General features: G+C 40.6%; 1 protein-coding gene across 3 annotated transcripts in view; it reads right to left on the reverse strand.

Moving 5' to 3' along the window:
* dlg2 (discs, large homolog 2 (Drosophila)) overlaps positions 1 to 23,224 on the reverse strand; it is a 567,102-nt gene that overhangs the window by 53,312 nt on the left and 490,566 nt on the right. For all 3 annotated transcript variants that reach the window (XM_052026014.1, XM_052026016.1, XM_052026015.1), the window contains exon 18: positions 8,800 to 8,976. In XM_052026014.1, coding sequence (XP_051881974.1) covers positions 8,800 to 8,976 — 177 coding nt within the window. The remainder of the gene's footprint in view (positions 1 to 8,799; positions 8,977 to 23,224) is intronic.

Here is a 23,224-nt window from a genome sequence, read left to right on the forward strand (position 1 = left end):
GTTAAAAGCATTTGACAGTTGGTGAGCTGTCAAAGACTGTTACTGCATTCTTGGGGCAAGTTCTCGGGATATGATAGCTACTTGGAAACTAATGGCCATTCAGAACTTGCATGACCTCAAAGGATGCCCCGTAAGTTGAGGAGAGTCAGCCCATTCAGCCATTCACATCTGGAAAAAGTAAATGTGAGCAAGCAGCAATCATGGGTGGTGAGAGAGGAATATGGGTCAGATTTAGGACAATCTGGTCCAATACTCAACAGAAAAGGAATTTTAATAGTTAACATTCTAAGCAGAGAAAGAAGACCAAATTTGATAAGAGTCTGGGATTTCTCAAATGCATCATTATCTTTAGGAAGAGACACAGTGAATAAACAGGTTGTCGATTTTGTTAGCTACTCTTAGAGATAATGGAAATACAAATTTTGATCTTGTTCAAAGATGAGCTGGATGCTTTTTGTTGAAAGATGTAACGAAAGATATAATCTTCAACAATTTTTAGTGTGATATTGTTTGAACTCTGGGTTCTCTCATTATTTTATATGTTCCACATACTCAACATGCACAGTAGATATTTCAAATTGATGCCAATCTATAGTGCAAAAGTTTAACTTACTGTACCTGACATGGCAGCCACATGAACTAAGCAAATAGAGTCAGAGAGTTGTAGAGCACAGAAATGGGCCCTTCCAGCCCACCATGTCCATGCCGACTTTTTTCCCATCTATACTAATCCTGCTTGCCCACATTAGGACCATATCCTTCTCTGTCTTGCCTATTTAAATGTATGTCTAAATGCCTCTTAAATGTAGTAATTGTATCTGAGTCCACCACCTCCTCTGGCAGCGCATTTCAGATATCAACCCTACTGTCATCAGGTTCTTGAACTGACCTGAAAAACCTTAATGCTACCTTGGACTATATTTTTTTTCTCACAACTTGTACAAATAGAAAATAGAACATAGAACATTACAGCACAGTACAGGCCTTTTGGCCCATGATGTTGAGCCAACATCTTATCCTGCTCCAATATCTATCTAACCCTTCCCTCCCACATAGCCTTCCATTTTTCTATCATTCATGTGGCTATCTAAGAGTCTCTTAAATGTCCCTAAAGTATTTACCCCCACCACCTTTGCCGGCAGTGCGTTCAACGCACCCACCACTCTCTGTGTAATAAACTTACCCCTGACATCCCCCTTATACCTTCCTCCAATCACCTTAAAATTATGCCCCCTCCTGTTAGCCATTGTCGCACTGGGAAAAAGTCTCTGACTGTCCACTCAATCTATGCCTCTTATCATCTTGTACACCTCTATCAAGTCACCTCTCATCCTTCTTCTCTCCAAAGAGAAAAGCCCTAGCTTGCTCAACCTATCCTCATAAGACATGCTCTCCAATCCAGGCAGCACCCTGGTAAATCTCCTCTGCACCCTCTCTAAAGCTTCCACATCCTTCCTATAATAAGGTGACCAGAACACAATACTCCAAGTGTGGTCTAACCAGAGTAACCAGAGCGAAACAGCTGCAACATTATCTCACTGCTCTTGAACTCAATACCCCAACTAATGAAGGCCAACACGCCATACGCCTTCTTAACAACCCTATCGACCTACGTGGCAACCTTGAGGGATCAATGGACGTGGACTCCAAGATCCCTCTGTTCTTCCACACAGCTAAGAGTCCTGCCATTAACCTTGTATTCTGCCATCAAATTCAATCTCCTGATGTGTATCACTTCACATTCTTCCAGCTTGAACTCCATCTGCCACTTCTCAGCCCAGCTCTGCATTCTATCAATATCCTGTTGTAATCTACAGCAACCTTCTATACGATCCACAACACCACTAACCTTTGTATCATCAGCAAACTTACTAACTCACCCTTCCACATCCTCATCCAAGTCATTTATAAAAATCACAAAGAGCAGGGATCCCAGAACAGATCCCTGCGGAACACCACTGGTTACCGACCTCCAGGCAGAATACACTCCATCTACTACCACCCTCTGTCTTCTATAAGCGAGCCAATTCTGAATCCACACAGACAAGTTTCCCTGGATCCCATGTCTCCTGACTTTCTGAATAAGCCTTCCATGAGGAACCTTATCAAACGCCTTACTAAAATCCATGTACTACACATCCAGTGCTCTAACTACACATCCAGTGCTCTACCTTCATCAATGTGCTTTGTCACATCCTCAAAGTATTCAATCAGGCTCATGAGGCACGACCTGCCCCTCACAAAGCCACGCTGACTGTCCCTAATCAGCCTATGCTACTCCAAATGCCCATAAACCCTGTCTCTAAGAATCTTCTCGAGTAATTTGCCCACCACTGAAAGAAGACCCACTGGTCTGTAATTTCCAGATTTATCCCTACTCCCTTTCTTAAACAAAGGAACAACATTTGCCACCCTCCAATCATCTGGCACTACTCCTGTGGCCAGCGAGGAAGCAAAGATCATTGCCAAAGGTGCAGCAATCTCTTCCCTCGCTTCCCGTAATAACCTTGGATAATCCCATCCAGCCCCGGTGACTTATCTATCCTAATGTTTTTCAAAAGTTCCAGCACATCCTCTTTTCTCACGTTGACATGCCCTAACATATCAACCTGTTGTATGCCATCCTCACAGTCGTCAAGGTAAATGTCGTTATGTTTATTTTAGTTTATTTTGTCGTGTATGTGTGTACAATTTATGTTAATTTAAGTCTATGTTAACTTGCATTTGACATGTTTGTAATGTACTGTGTTGCTTCCGCAAAGAGCTAACTTTCATGGCAGTTATACCTTGGGTATATATGCTTTTGACAATAAACTTAAACTACTCTCTGCATAAAAAATGTACCCCTCAGATCCCCTTTAAAACTTCTACCTCTCACCTTAAAACAGTGCCCTTCTGTTTTTCTTATTATTTTAGATCCAGGATGTTAAATTTATTTGGACTGGTTGGGGCTTCTGATGTTCTTAATGAAATCACTGAAAGCTGTCCAAGAAAGGCTGTAACATTTGCAGGAAAGTGATGTTTGTGGAGCTTTAACTAAGAGGAATGACCTCCATGACTGTATGATACAATGAAAGGGTCATTGTCAGTCTACCTTTGTCCTATCCCAATTATCTCTCCTGCTGATCCCATTTTCTAAATAGGCTGGACCCTGGCAATGAACAATATTCTATAGTCCCCACACTGTAGCACTTAGATGTGATAATGCTGGAAAGGGTATAGAGGACATTCACCAGGATATTGCCTGGGATGGAGCAGTTCATTTATGAAGAGAGAGACTGGAAAAGCTAGGTCTGTTTTCTCTGGAGCAGAGGAGGTTAAGAGGGGATATAGTTGAGGTACAGGTATATAAAATCATGAGGATTATAAATAGGAGGGTAGGCTGCAGAAATATTTCCCCTTATCAGAGCTGAATAAAATAGAGGGCATAGAGTTAGGATAATGGAAAGAGATTCAGAGAGGATCTGAGAGGGGACTTTTTCATCCAGAGAGCGGTGAGTTCCTGAAATCTGCTGCCGGAGAGAATAATGGAAGTAGAATCGCTAAGAGCATTTAAAAGGTGTCTAGACAAATACTTGAATTGCCAATGCATTGAAGGCCTAGTGCTGGAAGATGGGATTAATTTGAATGGGTATCAACTGGTTGTCATGGACAAGGAGAGACAAATGGCCAGTTTCCATGCTGTACGATACTAACTCCATGACTCTAAATCAAACATGCTTATACTGTTCAACACTGGATTTGCATCTGGCTGAAAATATTGGTGATAATTAATGGTGTATAGAGATGTTGATATGACTGTTGATTACTCACCGGAGAACATCCAGTCAGTTTGAAGTGACATAAAAGGCTAATCAAGTACTGCTATTGTGTCTCAAGGAAATCTGATTATGAATCAAAGAAAATATTTTAATCATTAGTAAAGCTCTATTCAGAACACTCTGAGCATTTGACCTTCCTAAAGATAATGTTTCATTGGGGAAATTTCAAAGGCCAGAAATCATAAATATTACATCCAAAAATCTGGGTTATTTGAATTCTTCTTATCATTGAATGCTTTAGTTGGAAGAACAAAAATACGAAGAACCATGAATCATGTTATTACTATTACTGAAAATGACAAAAGACATGGTCAATGTGAACTGTAAGTATTAGTTAGCCTGTGTTTTCTAATATTTTTAGGAAAGAAATTATTTTAGGTTCCAAAGTAACACAAGGACTGAGAAATTGTAGAATTGCTTTCATTTTTCGGTAGTGTTCTTAAACTGGTGTTAAGTATTTCTGGTTATGATATTCCTTGATTTCAGATAACTGTAAAGAACATTGCTTCAACCTCAAATTTTCACATTGCTCTTCCTCTCTCTCTCTCTCCCTCACATATGGAGGGAGAAAAAAAGGGGCAATTAGGGGAATTTTTTTCTTACGCAGAGCAAAATATTATGATTTGCAAAGTACTGCCTAAAATGGTCAAAATAGATTCAAAAATAAATTTCAAAAGAATTGAAAATATACAAAAGAAAGAAACATTTGCAGTGCTCCAGGGAAAGAGTAGGGGCCTGGGACTAATTGAGTACTACTTTCAAAGAGCAAGATGAGTAGAATCAGCAAGCAACAGAAGATATCAGATCTTGTCATTTCCAAACTAACAAGGGTGTTACTCTGTGAATCAAACATCAAAGAATAAGCAGTGTTACAGGTTGACAGTGGGATCAGAACCACGTCCCACCTTGTTCAGTGATAGTTATCGTATAGTCTGTTCAGTGATGCAAATGACCTACTGTGCATATTTCAGAACAATACACTACTCTCTACTCAGACATGCTGTTGTGAAAAGTGAAATCATTGACAGTTCTAAAAGCCTCAGAATGCTTATTTTTTGTGCAGATCCCAACCCATACATGCGTCATTGTTGCTGAATGTGGAAGGACTTCTAGAGATCATTTTGGTGTGGAAAACCAGATATTGGGGGAAAACCACTAGCTGGCACTGGTAACACAGTGGCTTTATTAAGTACATTTGATGTATTAATAATTCATTTGTCTCAGATCAAGAACATTTCAATTGCTTCTCGTATGTGTGAACAATGTTTCATTGCAATATGTGTTTTAGAAATATGCCTCTAAAATATTGCAATGTAGTGGCTGGAAAGATTTTACTTCGGGGTAGTGTAAAGAAAAGACCATTTTAACCTAGTACATGGAACGTGATATCAGAATCAGAATTATTATCACTGACATGTCATGAAATTTGTTGTTTTGCAGCAGCAGTACAGTGCAAGACAAAAAATTATTATTAGATACCAAATAAATAAATAAATAGTGCGAAAGAGGAATAATGAGGTAGTGTTCATGGACCATTCAGAAATCTGATGGTGGGGGGGAAAGAAGCTGTTTCTGAATCGTTGAGTGTGGGTCTTCAGGCTCCTATACCTCCTCCCCAATGGTAGTAATGAAAAGAAGATATGTCCCCGATGGTAAGGGTATTTAATGATGGATGCGGCCTTCTTAAGGCACCACCTATTGAAGATGTCCTCGATGGTGGGTAGGGATGTGTCCATGATGCAGCGTGATGGAGAGTCTACAACCTTCTGCAGCCTCTTTTGATCCTGCACATTGGAGCGTCCATACCAGGTGGTGATGCTCTCCCCCGTACATCTGTAGAAATTTGCGAGAGTCTTTGGTGACATACCAAATCTCCTCAGACTCCTAATGAGCGTGTCTTCTTTGTGATTGCATCAATGTGATGGGCCCAGGATAGATCGTCTGAGATGTTGAAGCCCAGGAACTTGAAACTGCTCACCCTTTCCACAGCTGATCCCTCAATGAGGACTGGTGTGTGTTCTCCCGACTTCCCCTTCCTGCAGTCCGCAATCAATTCCTCAGTCTTGCTGACGTTGAGTGCGAAGTTGCTGTTGCAACACCACTCAACCAGCCGATCTATCTCCCTCCTGTACGCCTCCTCATTGCCATCTGAGATTCTGCCAACAACAGTGGTGTCATCAGCGAATTTATAGATGGTGCTTGAGCTGTGCCTAGCCACACAGTCATGAGTGCAGAGAGAGTAGAGCAATGGGCTAAGCACGCATCCTTGAAGTGCGCCTGGATCAGTGGACACCAAACTGGAAAATTTTACTGCTTGTTTGAATATACTCTTGCTGTATTTATTCATTTTTTTAAGAGTTGAGCCTTGCATTTGTAGCCCATCCCTAGTTGCATTGAAAAGGTGATGGTAAGCCATTTGCTTGGACTGCTGAAGTTCTTCTTATTAAGGTACCTCCACAATGCTATTCAGTAGGTAGTTACAGGATTTAGACCTAGTGACAATTAAAGACCTAAGGTATATTTCCGAATCAGGATGATGTGTGATCGGGAGGGCAACTTGCAGGTGGTGGTATTCCCATATATCTGCTGTCCTTGTCCTTCTTAGTGGTGGAGGCTGTAGATTTGAGAGGTGCTGTTGGAGTAGCCTCAATGAGTAACTGCAGCCACTGGGCACAGTGGTGTAGAGAGTAAATGTTTGGCGTGGTGGAGGGTTGCTTTGTCCTAGATTGTGTCATCAGCAAAAATTCCCACCTCTGTATTATGCCGGGGTGGGGGGGGGGGGAATCACTTATGAAGCAAGATGGTTGGGCCCAAGAGTGCCCTGAGGAACTCCAACAGTGATGTCCTGGAGCTGGGATGATTGACCTCTAACAACCACAACCATCTTCTTTGTGCAACCATTGGAGTGTTTTGTTCTTGATGCCCATTGACTTCAGTTTTACCAGGGCTCCTTGAATGCTTAATTGGTCCGATGCTTCCTTAATGTCAAGGGCAGAAACCCTCACCTCACCTCTAGAATTCAGCTCTTTGAATTATACTTTGATAAAAAAATTTTGATAAGGTGACAAAGTCAGAGGTTTAACAAGAGGAAGATAAAGTTTCAGGCCCAAACAGTTAAATGGGCGGTGATAATAATCGGTATAGAAAGTTGGAGGTCCACTGTAATACTGTTCTAGTAGGGTTGCCAGCTGAGAAATTATGGAAATAAAGTGGCAAAAAGTCAAAGAGGGATTTGAAAGCCGACATGGCGATTTCAAAAGTGACATGGAGCCAAAGTGGATAAGCAAACACAGGACTGATATGTAAATCATCCTTGGTGCAAGGTAGGATGCAAGCTGTAGAATTCTGGATAAGCTCAAGTTAATGAAGAATGGAAAATGGGTGGATGACCTGGAATTGTCAAGTGCAGAGGTAACAAAATTATGGATATGGATTTCAGCCGCAGATGGGCTGAGGTACAGACAAAGACAGCCAATTGCAGAAATGTAAATGGCCTTCACGATGAAGAGGATATTGAGTCAGAAGTTCACTCAAGGTCAAAGGTTTCTAACAATTTGGTTTATGCCTGGTTAAAGGAACTTCGTGAAATCTTGGTATTCAGATGGAAAGGGATAAAAATTATTAGCAGTTATTCTTCTGTAAGATTCATCAACTGGCTTTTACTAAGGAAAGAAAAATCAGGCAGAACATACGTATCTGTACTTGTTAGATTTCCATCCCCACTTAAACTGAAACTTATTCCCATAATTCCCAAATGTTACTCACATCTGTTTTGAAAGGCAAGTTTTTTTTTGATGAATTAAATCTTCAATTATTTAACACATGACTTTTTGATTCTGTAGATAATCAAATGTTCAAAACTTTGCCAAAGCATGAACTCTAGTTGTGCAAGGATTTCTTCTATCACAATTGGCAAGCTCCATTCAGATTTGAATTTATCATAGTACAAGTTGTTTCATTGAATGTTGGTACTGAAGTTAGTTCAGTGCAGGAAGCAAATGTACACACAAAGAAAGAACATTGTTCAGAAATTCCAGTGCATCTCAAGGATGCAATAGATGGGCAGAGTAACAGAGTGTCAATTGCACATTTTTGACATTAAAAAATGTTAACCCCCACTGTACTCAGGATGGCCCACAGCCACAGGCTCTGGGAATTGGCCAGTGGGGAGCAAAAAGCCCAGAAAAAAAGATAGATGGAGTTGGGTGGAAATTGGGATACTGTTAGAGCTTAGGATAGTGGGGAGAAAAAAGATGCTAGCAGAGATTTGGAATGGCTGTGGGGTAGGTGTGGGATGGGACCAATTTGGGATGTAGGGATTTTAATTTTAGTGGATTGTACACTGGCAGATCAGTGGGAGGTACGTGGTAAGTAAAATGTGGGGCTCAGAGGAGGAAGCTAAATTAATAACTTAGCTGAAAGAGTACTTTAGTGTTGTTCTGGAAAGACCATGTTATCACAGAAGTGGTATTCAATTAATCATAAGGATCATACTATTAATTTTTTAAACCACATGTAAGATGAATTTGTATTTTGATGCAAAAGCTTTGATCGTCAGCCAAACTTTGAGAAGTCATTATAGTTACATTGTTTTATAAAACTTTCACATAAAATGCAGTGAAAACATTATGTTATTCTGGGGCAAACAGATCATAAGACTAGTGGCTAATGACTCAGCCCTCATCATGCCAGGAGTTTGTTGGAACACAACGATTTCTATTTTTTTAAGTATTAATTATGAATAATAGGACTAGAAGTAGTTTACTCAAGCACTTCAGTCAGCTCCGTCATTCAATTTAAGTTCAAATAAAGCTTGAGCCCCTTTTTTAGGTGAACCTTCTGCAAATCTTCACCTTTCCAACCATTGGTATAATGATCAATGTTTAGGGTATAGGTAATCAGAGGATAGAATAATTATTTCAATACACTTGAATTCAATTGCTCAGCAAATAGATGATAAAGTGCTTGATTTATTGACCTTTTTTTGCTTGGTATGACTCCCATCTCTTCACTGTCTCCTTCTGGTGTAACTCTTCGTGCCTGCCACCATTCATCATCAGAAGCGTTGATAACATGCAAAATCTCTCCATATTTGAAGCTAAGACCTTGACTTGGAAGACCACTGTCCTTGGTTTTATCATAGTCAAATAGAGCTCTGAAAAATATATTTCAAAGAGTTTCAAAAATTGAATTTTATTACTCTATAGTTATTGTCATTTTAAGCACACATAGTTATTTAAGTTCCAAGTATAATGGTCATGATTTTTATTTTCATTTTTTATGATTAACAGTGTAAAAATAGTAAGTGTCTAGTCACTTCATAAGATACTCATAATTATTATTTTAAATGTAAACACAATTAGAGTACAAGAGATCCTTAAATTTCAAGCAAAGCTTTGTGCTCAATCTGCACTAAATGCTCATCTAAGTTTGGTGCTCACAGATATAAAATACCCAAAAATCTAATCATTGACATTGCTTTGGTACAATTATTTGGACTTAAGTATATCCTTGGCCAACAGCAACAAGAGAAGGATAGGAACTAAATTTATTAGATTGGGAACATTACTGTAGCACCCATTATTGTTTAAGTGCACCTCTAATATTTGACAAGTGAAGTACATAGGGTAATTCAAAATTAATCCTTCCACTCAACACCTGTAGCTGCTTCTTGCACTTGGAATTTTGAAAGAACAATTACAGGAATTCCACAGGAGAATGGACCAAATAAATGTAAAGAAAACCAATAAAAGAGCTAATGTATCTAAAGGAAGAAATATGAAAGGAAACTGTCCTAGAAATTCGATTATACAACCAAGGAACATTAAACTTGCACTGTGCACCCAACCTATGGCTATTAGTGCTGATGTAGCTGGAATCTGGAATTCCACATGATTTTGTGTGGAATTCTATTTGCATTTTGTGTGCGCAGTAGTTGGTGCGCAGGTTAGTGTGTGGTTCATGGTGTTTAATGATTCAATATCACACACCTGCTGACACATTAACATGCTAACTGATGCTAAAATTCCAACCCTTAAAAGGCATCCATCCAACAAACAACAGCACTGCTAGAAGTGTTTGTGCTGCTCTGAACTGAGGTGTCTTCTAGATACAGATTGTGGAGAGGGAGCATGATCTCTGCTTCACTGAAAGATACATTCACTTCCAGATAGAAGTGGACAAAGGAGGATCCAGGTTCTCTGTGCAGGTATGCTGGCAGCAAGATCCACTGCTCACTATCTCTGCAATTCCAAACAACTCACATAGCAAAAAGCACACCTCACAAACTCAGTAGCAACAATGGAAACTTTGGCAATCAAGTGGTGACAATATGACAATACTTTGTTTTGCAAGACGAAGTCACTTGTAACAGATGCCTGTCTTAACAACCTGAAGGGGTTTCTTCCAATCCCAAAGACTTATCAAGCTGGAGGAGAGGGTTCTTCTCACTTCAGCATTGGGTTGTCACAGATTTGTCACCTCTGTTGAGTGAAGAATGTATGTAAATTTCCACTGGACCTTTAACATGCTTCCTCTTTCTAGAACAATGAATATACTCTCTATATATAACTGCATGCTTGCTAGGCACTTCTTGTCAGAGTAATGTGCCAGTGGAAATGCATGGTACATGCCTGCTAGAATACAAGAGATATCAAGGAGCATGGGGAAACCAACTTTTAACATTACACAGTCATTCTGAACATAAATAGGTAGTAAATGTTTATATAGAATACCCACATAATGAAACATGAACTTAAGAAAAAGCCACAAGCAAATCCTTTCCAGCAAACTCTATGGTGCAGTGCCTAATGGTTTGGCTGATGTAGCATATTCCTTTTTTCTTTGAGGCACAGGCAGACACCAGCCAAAGTCTTTGCAGCTCAGTAGACTGGCAGGCTCCTCTGATGAAGAGCCAGCTTGTTACTGCATTGGAGCAGATTGTTGTTCTTCAGGACTAGTTGAAAAGCAGACACCAAAGATGTCTGAAAGTGTACAGTGGATTACAGTGTTCATGAAGTCCATTCTTTAAACTGGTGATTGTCACTGTACGGCAGTTTTTAATGTTATAGTTTGTAATGCAGAAACATTGATTGGTCATGTTTAAGGAAGAGCACATCATCTCATAGCTCAGCGGTTCCTCTTTTAGTAGAATACTCTGGTCGCCGTGCTTCACCCCACAGCACACCAAATAATATGGCAACGTAATTGCTGAGTCTGTCATGACTTAAACCTTCCTGCCTAGGCTAGCACTGATATAGCCAAGTGTGTAGATTGTAGTTCAATTGCAGTTATTGAGGCTTTAATCACAGAACTTCTTTATAACAATCTCTAATGAAACCAGTTAATTTCACTTAATGATTCCTCTGGGCATGTGGAGAAATTCCTATGAGCACAGTTCCTTATGATAAAGCTATCTTTGTTGCTATTCATAACGTCATATCAATGGGGAAAGTTTGGCTGCCTAAAGCAGAGAATCCTCTTTAAGGTAGGGAAGTGACATCTTTGACATAGCTTTATTATTGTTGCAGAGCTTCCCGTAACATAGTTTTCTCTCTAGTGGAAATTGTTTGACAATTATGGACAACAGTGCAAACTGTGGCATTGACTGTAAGTCATTGATTAAAATAGTTTTAAGCAAGTTCACTTTTTAACAAGAAGTCTTTATGTAACAACTCATCCCCAGGAAAGAAGTAGTTCCGCTATTCACATATTCAAATATATGTAAATTTCTTTCCCTGGTATAAAAATATTCATGCATTTTAGAGAGAGTAAATAAATCCAAGAGTAAACAAATGGAAGATAATTGACAAGAAGTCAAAATCTGGAATATGATAGCTGAAGGGAAATGTTAGGGGTTCATAAAGTTGAGGCAGTGGGTGACAGCAGAAGGGCAAACTTAGACAATTTCAAGAAATTCTATTTGCAAGAAGGATTTTGTGGAGTTTTACAAAAGCAGATGAAATGCAAATTAACAGTTGTCAAAGTGAGCTTATTGAAAAACAAAGAACAGCTGATTTATTAAGGATACATATAAGCTCCAATACTGTTACATCAATTTATACTGAAGTGCCTCCTGTGAGACTTTCAGGCCTATTGTCAAAAATTATTATTAAACACTACAAAGGAATCAGTAGACTTCTGAAGAGTGAAGGACAACTACAAACAGAGAGCTGCATTAGAAAAATCAGGGGAATAAGAAGACTGGAAGATGCAGAGTCACATTGCTGCCAGTTATGTGGTCCAATCTGTGACATGGAATGTTAAAGTTGCTTTGATCATATCTTCACTTTGTCGAACGTGTGTTACATAACCATTATGATAATTGAATAGAGACAGAAGAGATGGCAGATACTGGAATCTGGGGCAACAAGCAGTCTGCTGGAGGAACTCAGTGGGTTGACAGCATCTGTGGGGGGAAAGGAATCGTTAACGTTTTGGGTCGAAACTCGTCTTGGTAGTCTCCATCCTGACAGCATCAACATTGATTCTTCTAACTTTTGGTAACCACTCCCCTCTGTTTTCCTTTCTGCCCCCCCCCACCTTTGTATTCCCATGGCCCCTTCACCCCTTCTCTTTCCCTTCCCCCACCCCTTCTCTTTATTCCATGACCTACTGTTCTCTCCTATCAGATTCTTTCTTCTTCAGCCTTTTGTCTCTTCCACATTACCTCTCAGCTTCTTACACCATTCCCTTTCACTACCCCCCCACACCCACCTATCTTCCCCCTCTCACCTGGACTTACCTATCACCTGCCAGCACATGCTCCTCCCCCTCCCCTTTTATTCTGACTTTTGCCCTCTTCCTTTCCAGTCCTGATGAAGGGTCTCGACCTGAAACATCGACTATTCATTTCCCTCCATAGATACTGCCTGAACTGCTAAGTTCCTCCAGCATTTTGTGTTCGTATGACCAAGATGATTGGTCATATTCTAATTTTTCCTTCCTTATGAATCTTTCAGTCATTCTTCTGTTTTTTTTAATATATATTCTGTCCAATCCTCTGACCTGCAGTTGTTGATCAGGCAGGCAGCAACTGATATCCCAGTTTGTGATGTACAACATGATTAGTGAGTAGACAGGAATGCAGACTTGAGGTTACAGCAGATCATCCAAGATCTTATTAAATGGTACAACAGGGTTGAGCAGCTGAGTGGCCACCTGCTGCTTCTCATTCATATGTTTGTATGAACACTAGGAAGTTCAGAGTCTTCAGTGATCTTGATGTCCACGGGCAGTGCAGTTCAATGACAGCAGCTGGAGGTCTGCCCAGTGAAGGTCGCAAGGTTGAAAACCATAAAAATCTTAGAAAATCTTAGCTTCCAGATACATTGTTTCTTGTTGGAGATCGGAGTGTGGCTCCCCTTGCACACACAGGGAAGAAGATCTATGGACGTGCCTTTTTCCCCCTTTGTCAAGCATGTCTGAGCTCAAGCAGTGTATTCAGAAATATCAAAAGAGAAGCACCTATATTGAATATGTATTTGCCAGAGAACTGACATAGCATGTCACCCAAGTGGTTTGTAGCAGCATCTTGAGTCCCCACTGAGTTTCAAAGTTCTTTGTAGCAGGCTGCAGAGGTAAATCTCAAGAGGTTAATTAGCCCTTTAAATAGTACAGTTTTAGTGAATGGAGTGCTATGAAAGCTGTGAATGGCCAAGATGTTTTTAAAGCAGGAGATGTGGCCCAATGTCAGCTGCACATGCTCCAAATGAACATTATATTATGGATGATGGCACTCCAAATGCATCCTACTCCTCACACATCACATTTTGGAATGCCAAGACAAATTTCTCAGAGTAATTCGACTGTTTTTCCATGACTTACACACAAAATTCAAAACACAATGCTACTCAATCCAATTTCTAGGCCGCAGACAAACTTGTGAATTATCTTTCATGGTCTCAGGCCATGTTTTTTAGTCACATTTATTAATGGATAAATATTGCTCAAGGAAAACTTAACTGCTATTCTTCAAAATCATGCCATGGAATCTTCTACATGTATCTGAGGGAGTAAACAGGGCCCTGATTAAGCAACTTGTAGGCAGCAAAGATGTCTGATAGTGTACTGCTACCAAACTAGGGCTTCAGCCATGATCTTTGTTTAAGTTGACTTCAACTTCCTATCCTTTGACTTAGTGAGGATGCTACCAACTGAACTATGGCTGACACTAAATTATCAGGCCATTACTCCACAACACTGTGAGATATGAGAGCAACTCAGTGTAGCACTTTCCATAATACTTTGATATCAGGAATTGGGAAAAAGGGAATAGAAGGGAATATTATGCACATAAAATTAAACAAGATAACCCAGATAACCATAAACCTGCATGCCTAAGTGTTTTGGTCAAAAGAAATAATGTTTATGAAAATGTTCTCATTACATTTGATAACTACATATTGTAAATTAAAGAAGGAATAGAGAATGACCCTAATAATCTTACTTGATGTATTATAGATAAATTGACAGTCTAAACAAACTATAATTGTTATTTTCAATTACTTAAATTAGTAGCATATTTCCTCTTAAACTTAAGAGTGCCTGGTCACACAATATTCTTTTGTCCATTAATTCCCCTCTAAACAAAGATTGCTTGTTCATTTATATCAAGCATTATCTTAAAAAAAATCCTTCCATTATTTGTATATTTAGTCACAGTTTGTCCAATCTAGAGTATCAGAACCACTCCAATTGATCTAACAGTCTAAATGACATGAATGGCTGATCAGAATATCAGGAACAGGATTAGACATTGCAGTTCGTTGGCCCTGCTCTGCCATTCAATTAGATACTTTTGACTATATTTTCCAGCCTGGGTAATACCACCAATTTAATAAAATTTCAGCAAACTAAATCTTGAAAGCTCTCATTCTTCCAGCATTCATCTTTTTGAGAGAGTACTATGATCCTAGATTTTCAGTTAGTTCTACAACTTTTTTTTACAAACTTATGTTCTGATTGATTGAATGGTTCAATTTCTCCTTTCTTTTACTGTTTTTTGTTTCTCCTGTGGGATCATTCATAATTGATTGTTTTGATATATCTTCAATAATTTGACATTGGTAGTTTTCTGCATGTGCACACTCTCCATTCCTTTTTTGTATTTTTGAATAAAAACTGACATCAGTGGGACTTTTAATTCTGGACGCTCTGGAGCATTCTGTCAAAAAATAATGAAGTAATACAACAAACTAAAATAGTTACAATATAGACACACTCAGCAGGGAGCCACCTAGTCTTCTGTTAACAAGTACCAAACAGATTGCTTATTCCCCTCAGAATTACAAAGTGAAAAGTGACAATGATGTGGTGGGATTCATAACAAGGATATTAAATAGCAATATTAGATAGATAGTATTCTATCTGAGGGTTATTTCATGCTTCAATACATTTTAGACATCTGTAATACCCATATACTAGTACAACTGGTTGATGGGTTGAAGTTCCACTCCAGAGACAAAAACAAAATTCTGATCTTCAGATTCTGGAAATCCTAAGTAAAAGCAGAAAATACTGGATATTTGAAACTTGCACGGTTCAAATGGGCCTTACTTTGTTCCCACTTCTCATATGACTATTCCTTGAAACTTTATCATTTCAGATGCAGAAAACCCAAATGAGGAGCTGCAGAAATAAGAGGAAGGGGGAAAGGAAAGAAGAAGAGTCATTTACATCCACTACTCAGATCCTGGCACTTTTGCAGATTGCAAAGGGTTGATTGGAAATGGTGATGGGTCACTAGATACAGAAGACTGCAGCACAGGGGTTTTCCCACATGTTCACTCCCAGGAAGGGAAAGTTGCACATCAGTCTGCCCCAGAGAAGCAAAGGTTGATGGAATAAACATGGAGAGATCCTTGGACAGTGCTAGAAAGCCTGCATGGGATGTTAAGAAGTATGTGGAGTCTTGCTTCAAACATACACACAGCTTTATGTGCTTCCTGGAACCATCCTGACACTCGAAGTGTCCCCTCATTTCCACATTCTGCCAGAGTGGCATACTATGGCTTGACTTCTCTGCCATATACTTGGATCACCACTTAGTTACCTTTTATAATTTGGAGTACTATACTAGTGACCTTTTTCTGCTTTGAACATCAACAATTACACCAGTGACCTTTCTCAAACTAAAAGAGTTAAAGAAAGGAAGAAAATATCACCTGACTGATTCTCACCAATCAGCTGTGACATATCACTTTCTGACTAGTGCCATCACTCCAAGTCCCACAGGCATTCTCAAGAGGTGACTGTGCATACCAGGCACACTTTGTTCTCTCTTAGGTACTCACTGTCTCTGTTCCCACTCTCTGTAGGCCACAGAAGCCTGGCACTCTTTTTAAACTCTTTCTGCCACATTCTGTTCTTTCCCAGGTACTTATTCTCACTGCTCCCACTCTCTTTGGGATGTGGGAGAAACTGGAGCACAGGGGGAATCACTTAAGTGGCCACAGGAAGAACCTTCGCATAGGTCAGAACTGAACTCGAGTCGCTGGAGCAGTGAGACAGCTGCACTCTGTGCAGTGCCAAAGTGCCACCCGTAATGGGATCCAGAAAACCACATGAAGCTTCAGAAAGCTTGCTAATTTGGCAAATCTGCATGCCCATGATACTTGCTGCTTTCCAGTCAAGGGCAATGAAATAACACCCTCTCCTTGAGCAGGAAGCATCTTGATATCAAGCATGCAGTAGTTAGTTGCAAACAATGATCACTGAACCAAATCCAGAAGCTAAGATGCTCAGGGAGACAAAGATGCATTTTTTCAAGCACAGCAGTTGAAGCCCTGAAATTCTGCTGGCAAAAAGTGACAGAACTCTGGCACCACCAGCTGAGACAGCTTCATATTTCGAATGCATACCTCCTCAGACAGCTAGAGATAGCAGCCAGAGCCTCTCTGCCCCCTTCTCTGTCAGGCTCCTGTGGAAAGTTTTTCTCACCTTGACCTACTTCTGGTAATGCTGAACATTTAGAAGAACTACTGCCCACTGATGAGGGCTCACCCAGACTCTGCCCATAACTTCTGGTCCACAGAATTAAATCCACCTGCCTCCAATTAGCTCCTGAACAAATCCATAAGTGTTTGATGATCCTTTGAAATAGTGCGGTACATAGCAGTTGAAGCTCACAATAAGCACCATGAGCATTTATAATTCCCCACTATATCGTTTTTATGCTATAACTCTACTGAATTAACTCCACTGATCAGATTTATAATAACTAAAGCCTGAAATGCCTACTTTGTCAGTTGCCACATAAATTTGATCACTTCTAGACTGATTTTATGAAAGGATGGAGAAAATTTAACTTCTTCAGATTTAAATTTACTTAAAGAGTGCAAAAAGAACACAAGAAAATAGGAGCAGGTGCTGGCCTCCTGGCCCTTCAAATCTGCCTGCAATTCAATATGATCATGGCTGATCTGGCCCGGGCCTCAATACCTCTGCAGCAGAGATGTTGCAGGTTACCATTGCAAACACAGAAGTCAGTAGCAGCGAAGACAATGTTCCAGCTTCTTTTAATGACACAAATTTCCCTACTTTCAGTGTTACGTTCTCCTTGTTGCACAGTGTACTAATAACTCAGGTTGTAAGTCTCAACTTTTTGGGTCCAATTTCTGCTGTTAAGAGGAGTAAACCCATGTTGATGATGTCATTACATGGCAGAATACAACAGGGAATTGACATCAGCATTCAGGTAAATTGAAACAGGATGTGTCTTGCCCCCTTCTGGAGGGTTGGGATTTCACCAAGAAATATCTGTAAACTATTGCAAAGACATACCCAAAAATTCATACAATGCACTTATCTATATATTGATGGAAATGGATTTTCTCTCATCCAATTTCTAGGCAACATCATGAAAAAAATTAATTTGCCCAGTATAATTACATTACCCCATGTATTTTCTAATATTACATTTTTTTTGCCATTACTAGATAGTAAATCTCCAACAGGAAATGCAAAAGAAAGCATGCTCCATTAATGAATGACTAATGGCAAAACACAAGATTCAAAATTAATAGGTCTTGAATCGGTGCCTCAATTTTATTCTGTCTCTAAGCAGCATTTCCTTTCTCTATTAACTGTGGTTATGAGATGAAAAGATTGTAATGGGAAGCAAAAATTAAACAAGCAATTCTGTGGACGCAGGAAAGAAACTGGAAGGTAGTTTTGCCTCCCAGGTGCCAGGGTCCGGGATGTTTCTGATCGCGCCCAAGATATCCTGAAGGGGGAGGGAGAACAGCCAGAGGTTGTGGTACATATTGGTACCAACGACATAGGTAGGGAAAGGAATGAGGTCCTGAAAAGAGACTATAGAGAATTAGGAAGGAAGTTGAGAAGGAGGTCCTCAAAGGTAGTAATTTCCAGATTACTGCCTGTGCTAAGCGACAGTGGGTATAGGAACAGAATGAGGAGGAGGTTAAATGCGTGGTTGAGGGATTGGAGTAAGGAGCAGGGATTCAGTTTTCTGGATCATTGGGGCCTCTTTTGGGGCAGGTATGACCTGTTCAAAGAGGACCAGTCACACTTGAATCCCAGGGGGACCAACATACTGGCGGGGAGGTTTGCTAAGGCTACTGGGGAGAGTTTAAACTAGAATTGTTGGGGGGTGGGATCCGTACTGGAGAGACTGGGGAAGAGGTGTTTGGCTCTCAAATAGAGGAGGCTAGGAGTAAGTACCATAGGCAGGTGATACAGAAGGGACGTGTTCAGACAGGCTTGAGATGTGTCTATTTTAACGCAAGGAGTGTTGTGAACAAGGCGGATGAGCTTAGAGCTTGGATCGATACTTGGAGCTATGATGTGGTGGCCATTACGGAGACTTGGCTCCGGGGCTGGAATGGTTGATTCAAGTGCCGGGTTTTAGATGTTTCAGGAAGGTCAGGGAGGGAGGCAAGAGAGGTGGGGGAGTGGCACTGTTGATCAGAGATAGTGTCACAGCTGCGGAAAAGGTGGACGTTGTGGAGGGATTGTCTACGGAGTCTCTGTGGGTGGAGGTTAGGAACAGGAAGGGGTCCGTAATGGTGCTGGGTGTTTTTTATAGGCTGCCCAATAGTGACAGGGTTATTGAGGAGCAGATAGGGAAGCAGATCCTGGAAAGGTGTGAGAATAACAGAGTTGTGGTGATGGGGGATTTTAATTTCCCAAACATCAATTGGCATCTCCAGACAGTGAGGGGATTAGATGGGGTGGAGCTTGTTAGGTGTGTTCAGGAAAGGTTCTTGACACAGTATGTAGATAGGCCTACAAGAGGAGAGGCTGTGCTTGATTTGATATTGAGTAATGAACCCGGTCAGGTGTCAGATCTCTCAGTGGGTGAACATTTTGGTGATAGTGATCATAATTTTATCTCCTTTATGTTAGCACTAGAGAGGGATAGGAACAGACAGGCTAGAAAGGTGTTTACTTGGAGTAAAGGGAATTATGAGGCTCTCAGGCAGGAAATTGGAAGATTAAATTGGGAACAGATGTTCTCTGGGAAAAGTATGGAAGAAATGTGGCAGATATTCAGGGGTTATTTGTGCGGAGCTCTGCACAGACATGTTCTGATGAGACAGGGGAGTCATGATAGGACACAGGAACCGTGGTGTACGAAGGCTATAATAAATCTAGTCAAAAGGAAAAGAAAAGCATACAAAATGTACAGAGAGCTATGTAATGTTAGAGATCTGGAGGAGTACAAGGCGAAAAGGAAGGAACTTCAGGAAGAGATTAGGAGAGCCTGAAGGGGACATGAGAAGGCCTTGGCGGGCAGGATTAAGGAAAACCCCAAAGCGGTCTACAAGTATGTGAAGAGTAAGAGGATGAAATGCGAAAGGAAAGGGTCAAATGCAGCAGTGGGAAAGTGTGTATGGATCCGAAAGAAATAGCAGAGGTACTTAATGAATACTTTACGTCAGTATTCACCATGGAAGAAGATCTGGGGGATTGTAGTGGGGACTTGCAGTGGCCTGAAAAGCTTGAGCATGTAGATATTAGAAATGAGATGGTGCTGAAACTTTTGGAAAGCATCAAGTTAGATAAGTCGCCGGGACTGTTTGAAATGTACCCCAGGTTGCTGTGGGAGGTGAGGGAGGAGATTGCGGAACCTCTGACGATGATCTTTATGTCGTCCATGGAGACGGGAGAGGTTCCGGAAGATTGGAGGGTTGCGGATGTTGTTCCCTTATTCAAGAAGGGGAGTAGGGATAGCCCAGGAAATTATAGACCAGTGAGTCTTACCTCAGTGGTTGGTAAGCTGATGGAGAAGATCCAGAGAGGCAGGATTTATGAACATTTGGAGAGGTATAATATGATTAGGAATAGTCAGCATGGCTTTGTTAAGGGCAGGTCCTGCCTTACGAGCCTGATTGAATTTTTTGAGGATGTGACTAAGCACATTGATGAAGGGAGAGCAGTAGATGTAGTGTATATGGATTTCAGCAAGGCGTTTGATAAGGTACCCCATGCGAGGCTTATGGAGAAGGTGAGGAGACGTGGGATCCAAGGGGACATTGCAGTGTGGATCCAGAAATGGCTGGCCCACAGAAGGCAAAGAGTGGTTGTTGAAGGGTCGTATTCTGAGTGGAGGTCAGTGACCAGTGGTGTACCTCAGGGATCTGTACTGGGACCCTTACTATTTGTGATTTTTATAAATGACCGGGATGAGGAAGTGGAGGGGTGGGTTAGTAAGTTTGCGGATGACACGAAGGTTGGGGTTGTTGTGGATAGTTTGGAGGGCTGTCAGAGGTTACAGAGGGACATAGATAGGATGCAAATTTGGGCTGAGAAGTGGCTGATGCAGTTCAACCCAGATAAGTGTGAAGTGGTTCATTTTGGTAGGTCAAATATGTTGGCGGAATACAGTCTTAATGGTAGGACTCTTGGCAGTGTGGAGAATCAGAGGGATCTTGGGGTCCGAGTCCATAGGATGCTCAAAGCGGCTGCGCAGGTTGACTCTGTGGTTAAGAAGGCATATGGTGTATTGTCCTTCATCAGTCAGGGAATTGAATTTAGGAGCCATGAGGTATTGTTGCAGCTATATAGGTCCCTGGTCAGACCCCACTTGGAGTATTGTGCTCAGTTCTGGTCGCCTCACTACAGGAAAGATGTGGAAGCCATAGAGAGGGTGCAGAGGAGATTTACAAGGATGCTGCCGGGAATGCAGAGCATGCCTTATGAAAGTAGGTTGAGGGAACTCGGCCTTTTCTCCTTGGAGAGACAGAGGATGAGGGGGGACCTGATAGAGGTGTATAAGATGATGAGAGGTATTGATAGGGTAGATAGTCAGAGGCTTTTCCCCAGGGCTGAATTGGTGGCCACAAGAGGACATAGGTTTAAGGTGCTGGGGACTAGATATAGAGGAGATGTCAGGGGTAAGTTTTTTACTCAGAGAGTGGTGAGTGCATGGAATGGGCTGCCTGAAACAGTGGTGGAGGCTGATACGATAGGGTCTTTCAAGAGACTGTTAGATAGGTATATGGAGCTGAGTAAAATCGAGGGCTATGGGTAAGCCTAGTAATTTCTAGGGTAGGGACATGTTCGGCACAGCTTTGTGGGCTGAAGGGCCTGAATTGTGCTGTAATTGTTCTATGTTCTATTAATTACAGTGTGTGCTGTAGCGACCTGGCTGACTGCTACTCATTATTTCAGCCTTTTGATTGTACACATAAAACACTGAAGGCTAAAATGACCTGGTGGTCAGATGCTGGTGCAACTGACCTCTGGCTCCACCAGAGCTCAATGCAGTGCACTGATGTGTTGAGGACAGTTGGTGGATTAATTTTGCCTCGGGATCTCGGCTTTATGCCAATTTAAAACATCATACAGATGGTGACCCCATTCAAATGAATTCCACTGACATTATGGAAAAGGAAAATACAGTTATGCATTTGAATTATTTTATTTCATTTTAATGATTTTTAAGCATTTTTGTGTGGTTTAAATTAAATGTATTAATTTAAAAAATAATATTTAAAAATTAATTTAATACTTCTATCAGAGACATTTGAGGATAATTACAAAACCTTTGACAGAGGAGACCTGTCAAACCGTGTCAAGTTATGGCAAGGGTGGGGTCTCAGTGGATGCTGCCTGAGCCTATTTGAAGATTACTCTGCATTGTGGGGTAGCTCTCTGGTGTACAGGATCAGGTCATTCAACACTCTTCATTTAAATAAGATAAATGCAGGTGGGTGGACCCTGTGGCTGATGAGTCCAACAGTGAGATGGATTCAACGTGATTCAGCCCCATATGTTTTACTAGATGTTACTGTTGTACCAATACAATAGTTGAAATTGTAGCAAATGTGAAATTAAAGTATTACACCTTAGTGCTCCTCACATTTTAGAAAAGGTACGGAGGACCTAGAGCTGGTGCAGAAGATACTTAATAGAATGCTTTCAGGCTGAATGATTTCAGGAACAAGATCATACTGGAAAAGCGTGGCAACAAAACTCATGAAAAGTAAATTAAATATCCACTTTTCAGAAACTAATCTGCAGGGCTATTGGGAAAAAAATGGAGAAAAGAATTGAATCAATTGCTCTACCAGATATTGGCATGAACTTGAAGGACCAAATGTCTTCCTTTTGTACTGTAACAATTCTGTGATTGATCCTGAATCAGGGTTATTAATATTAAATAGTTTGGCATTCAACTTCCACTGTTCACCTAACATCCTTCATCCTTATTTTATTCCAGATGTCAAAGATTGAATTAACCAAACAAGAGATTGAAGTGCAACATAACCTTTGTAGATTTTGACAAAGTGGTAATAATTAGTTCCAATATCGGTATATCTCCAGATTTGTATGAACTACCCAACATAATGCAAATGAATTTATGAAATTCACTGTCTTGGTTCAGAAAACTTAAGTTTGTTACTCAAACTTAATAAGCAGAGGATATAACCAGAGTGCAGTGAACAATCTATTTACTCCAAAATATAACAATTATAAGCAGTCCATTCATCTGCTATTTAAATCTTTTGGTTCTTCTTGTGTTGCTTGTTTGACCATTTGTCTTATTGTTGCTTTTTTTTACAAGATTTCCGAGAATGAATACAGGGGGAAGCGACTGAAAGAAGTTATGCCACAGATATACTTTAGCAGCTTCTGTCTTATTTTGGATTCACTGATATGTAGCTATCCATCTGCATTGGTCTGAGAAATACTTGTGTATAACAATTCTCCATGAAAGTGTCACAGAGGTAAGCACTGGGAAATGTTGCCTCAATTTCCGATGGCAAATAAGTGAAGTGAGAATAAAAGATATGAAGGGAAAGCATAATCAACAGTAAGGGGAGAGGACAGAGATAGGATCTGGGAAAGAATACTTAAGCAAGGAAGTAGGTAACGAAATGGAGAGATGCAGGATAAAGAGAGATTAAAAGAGGAGTAAGAAAGTGAGAGATGAACAA

Source organism: Pristis pectinata, chromosome 11, assembly GCF_009764475.1.
Source record: "Pristis pectinata isolate sPriPec2 chromosome 11, sPriPec2.1.pri, whole genome shotgun sequence".
Lineage (NCBI taxonomy): Eukaryota > Metazoa > Chordata > Chondrichthyes > Rhinopristiformes > Pristidae > Pristis > Pristis pectinata.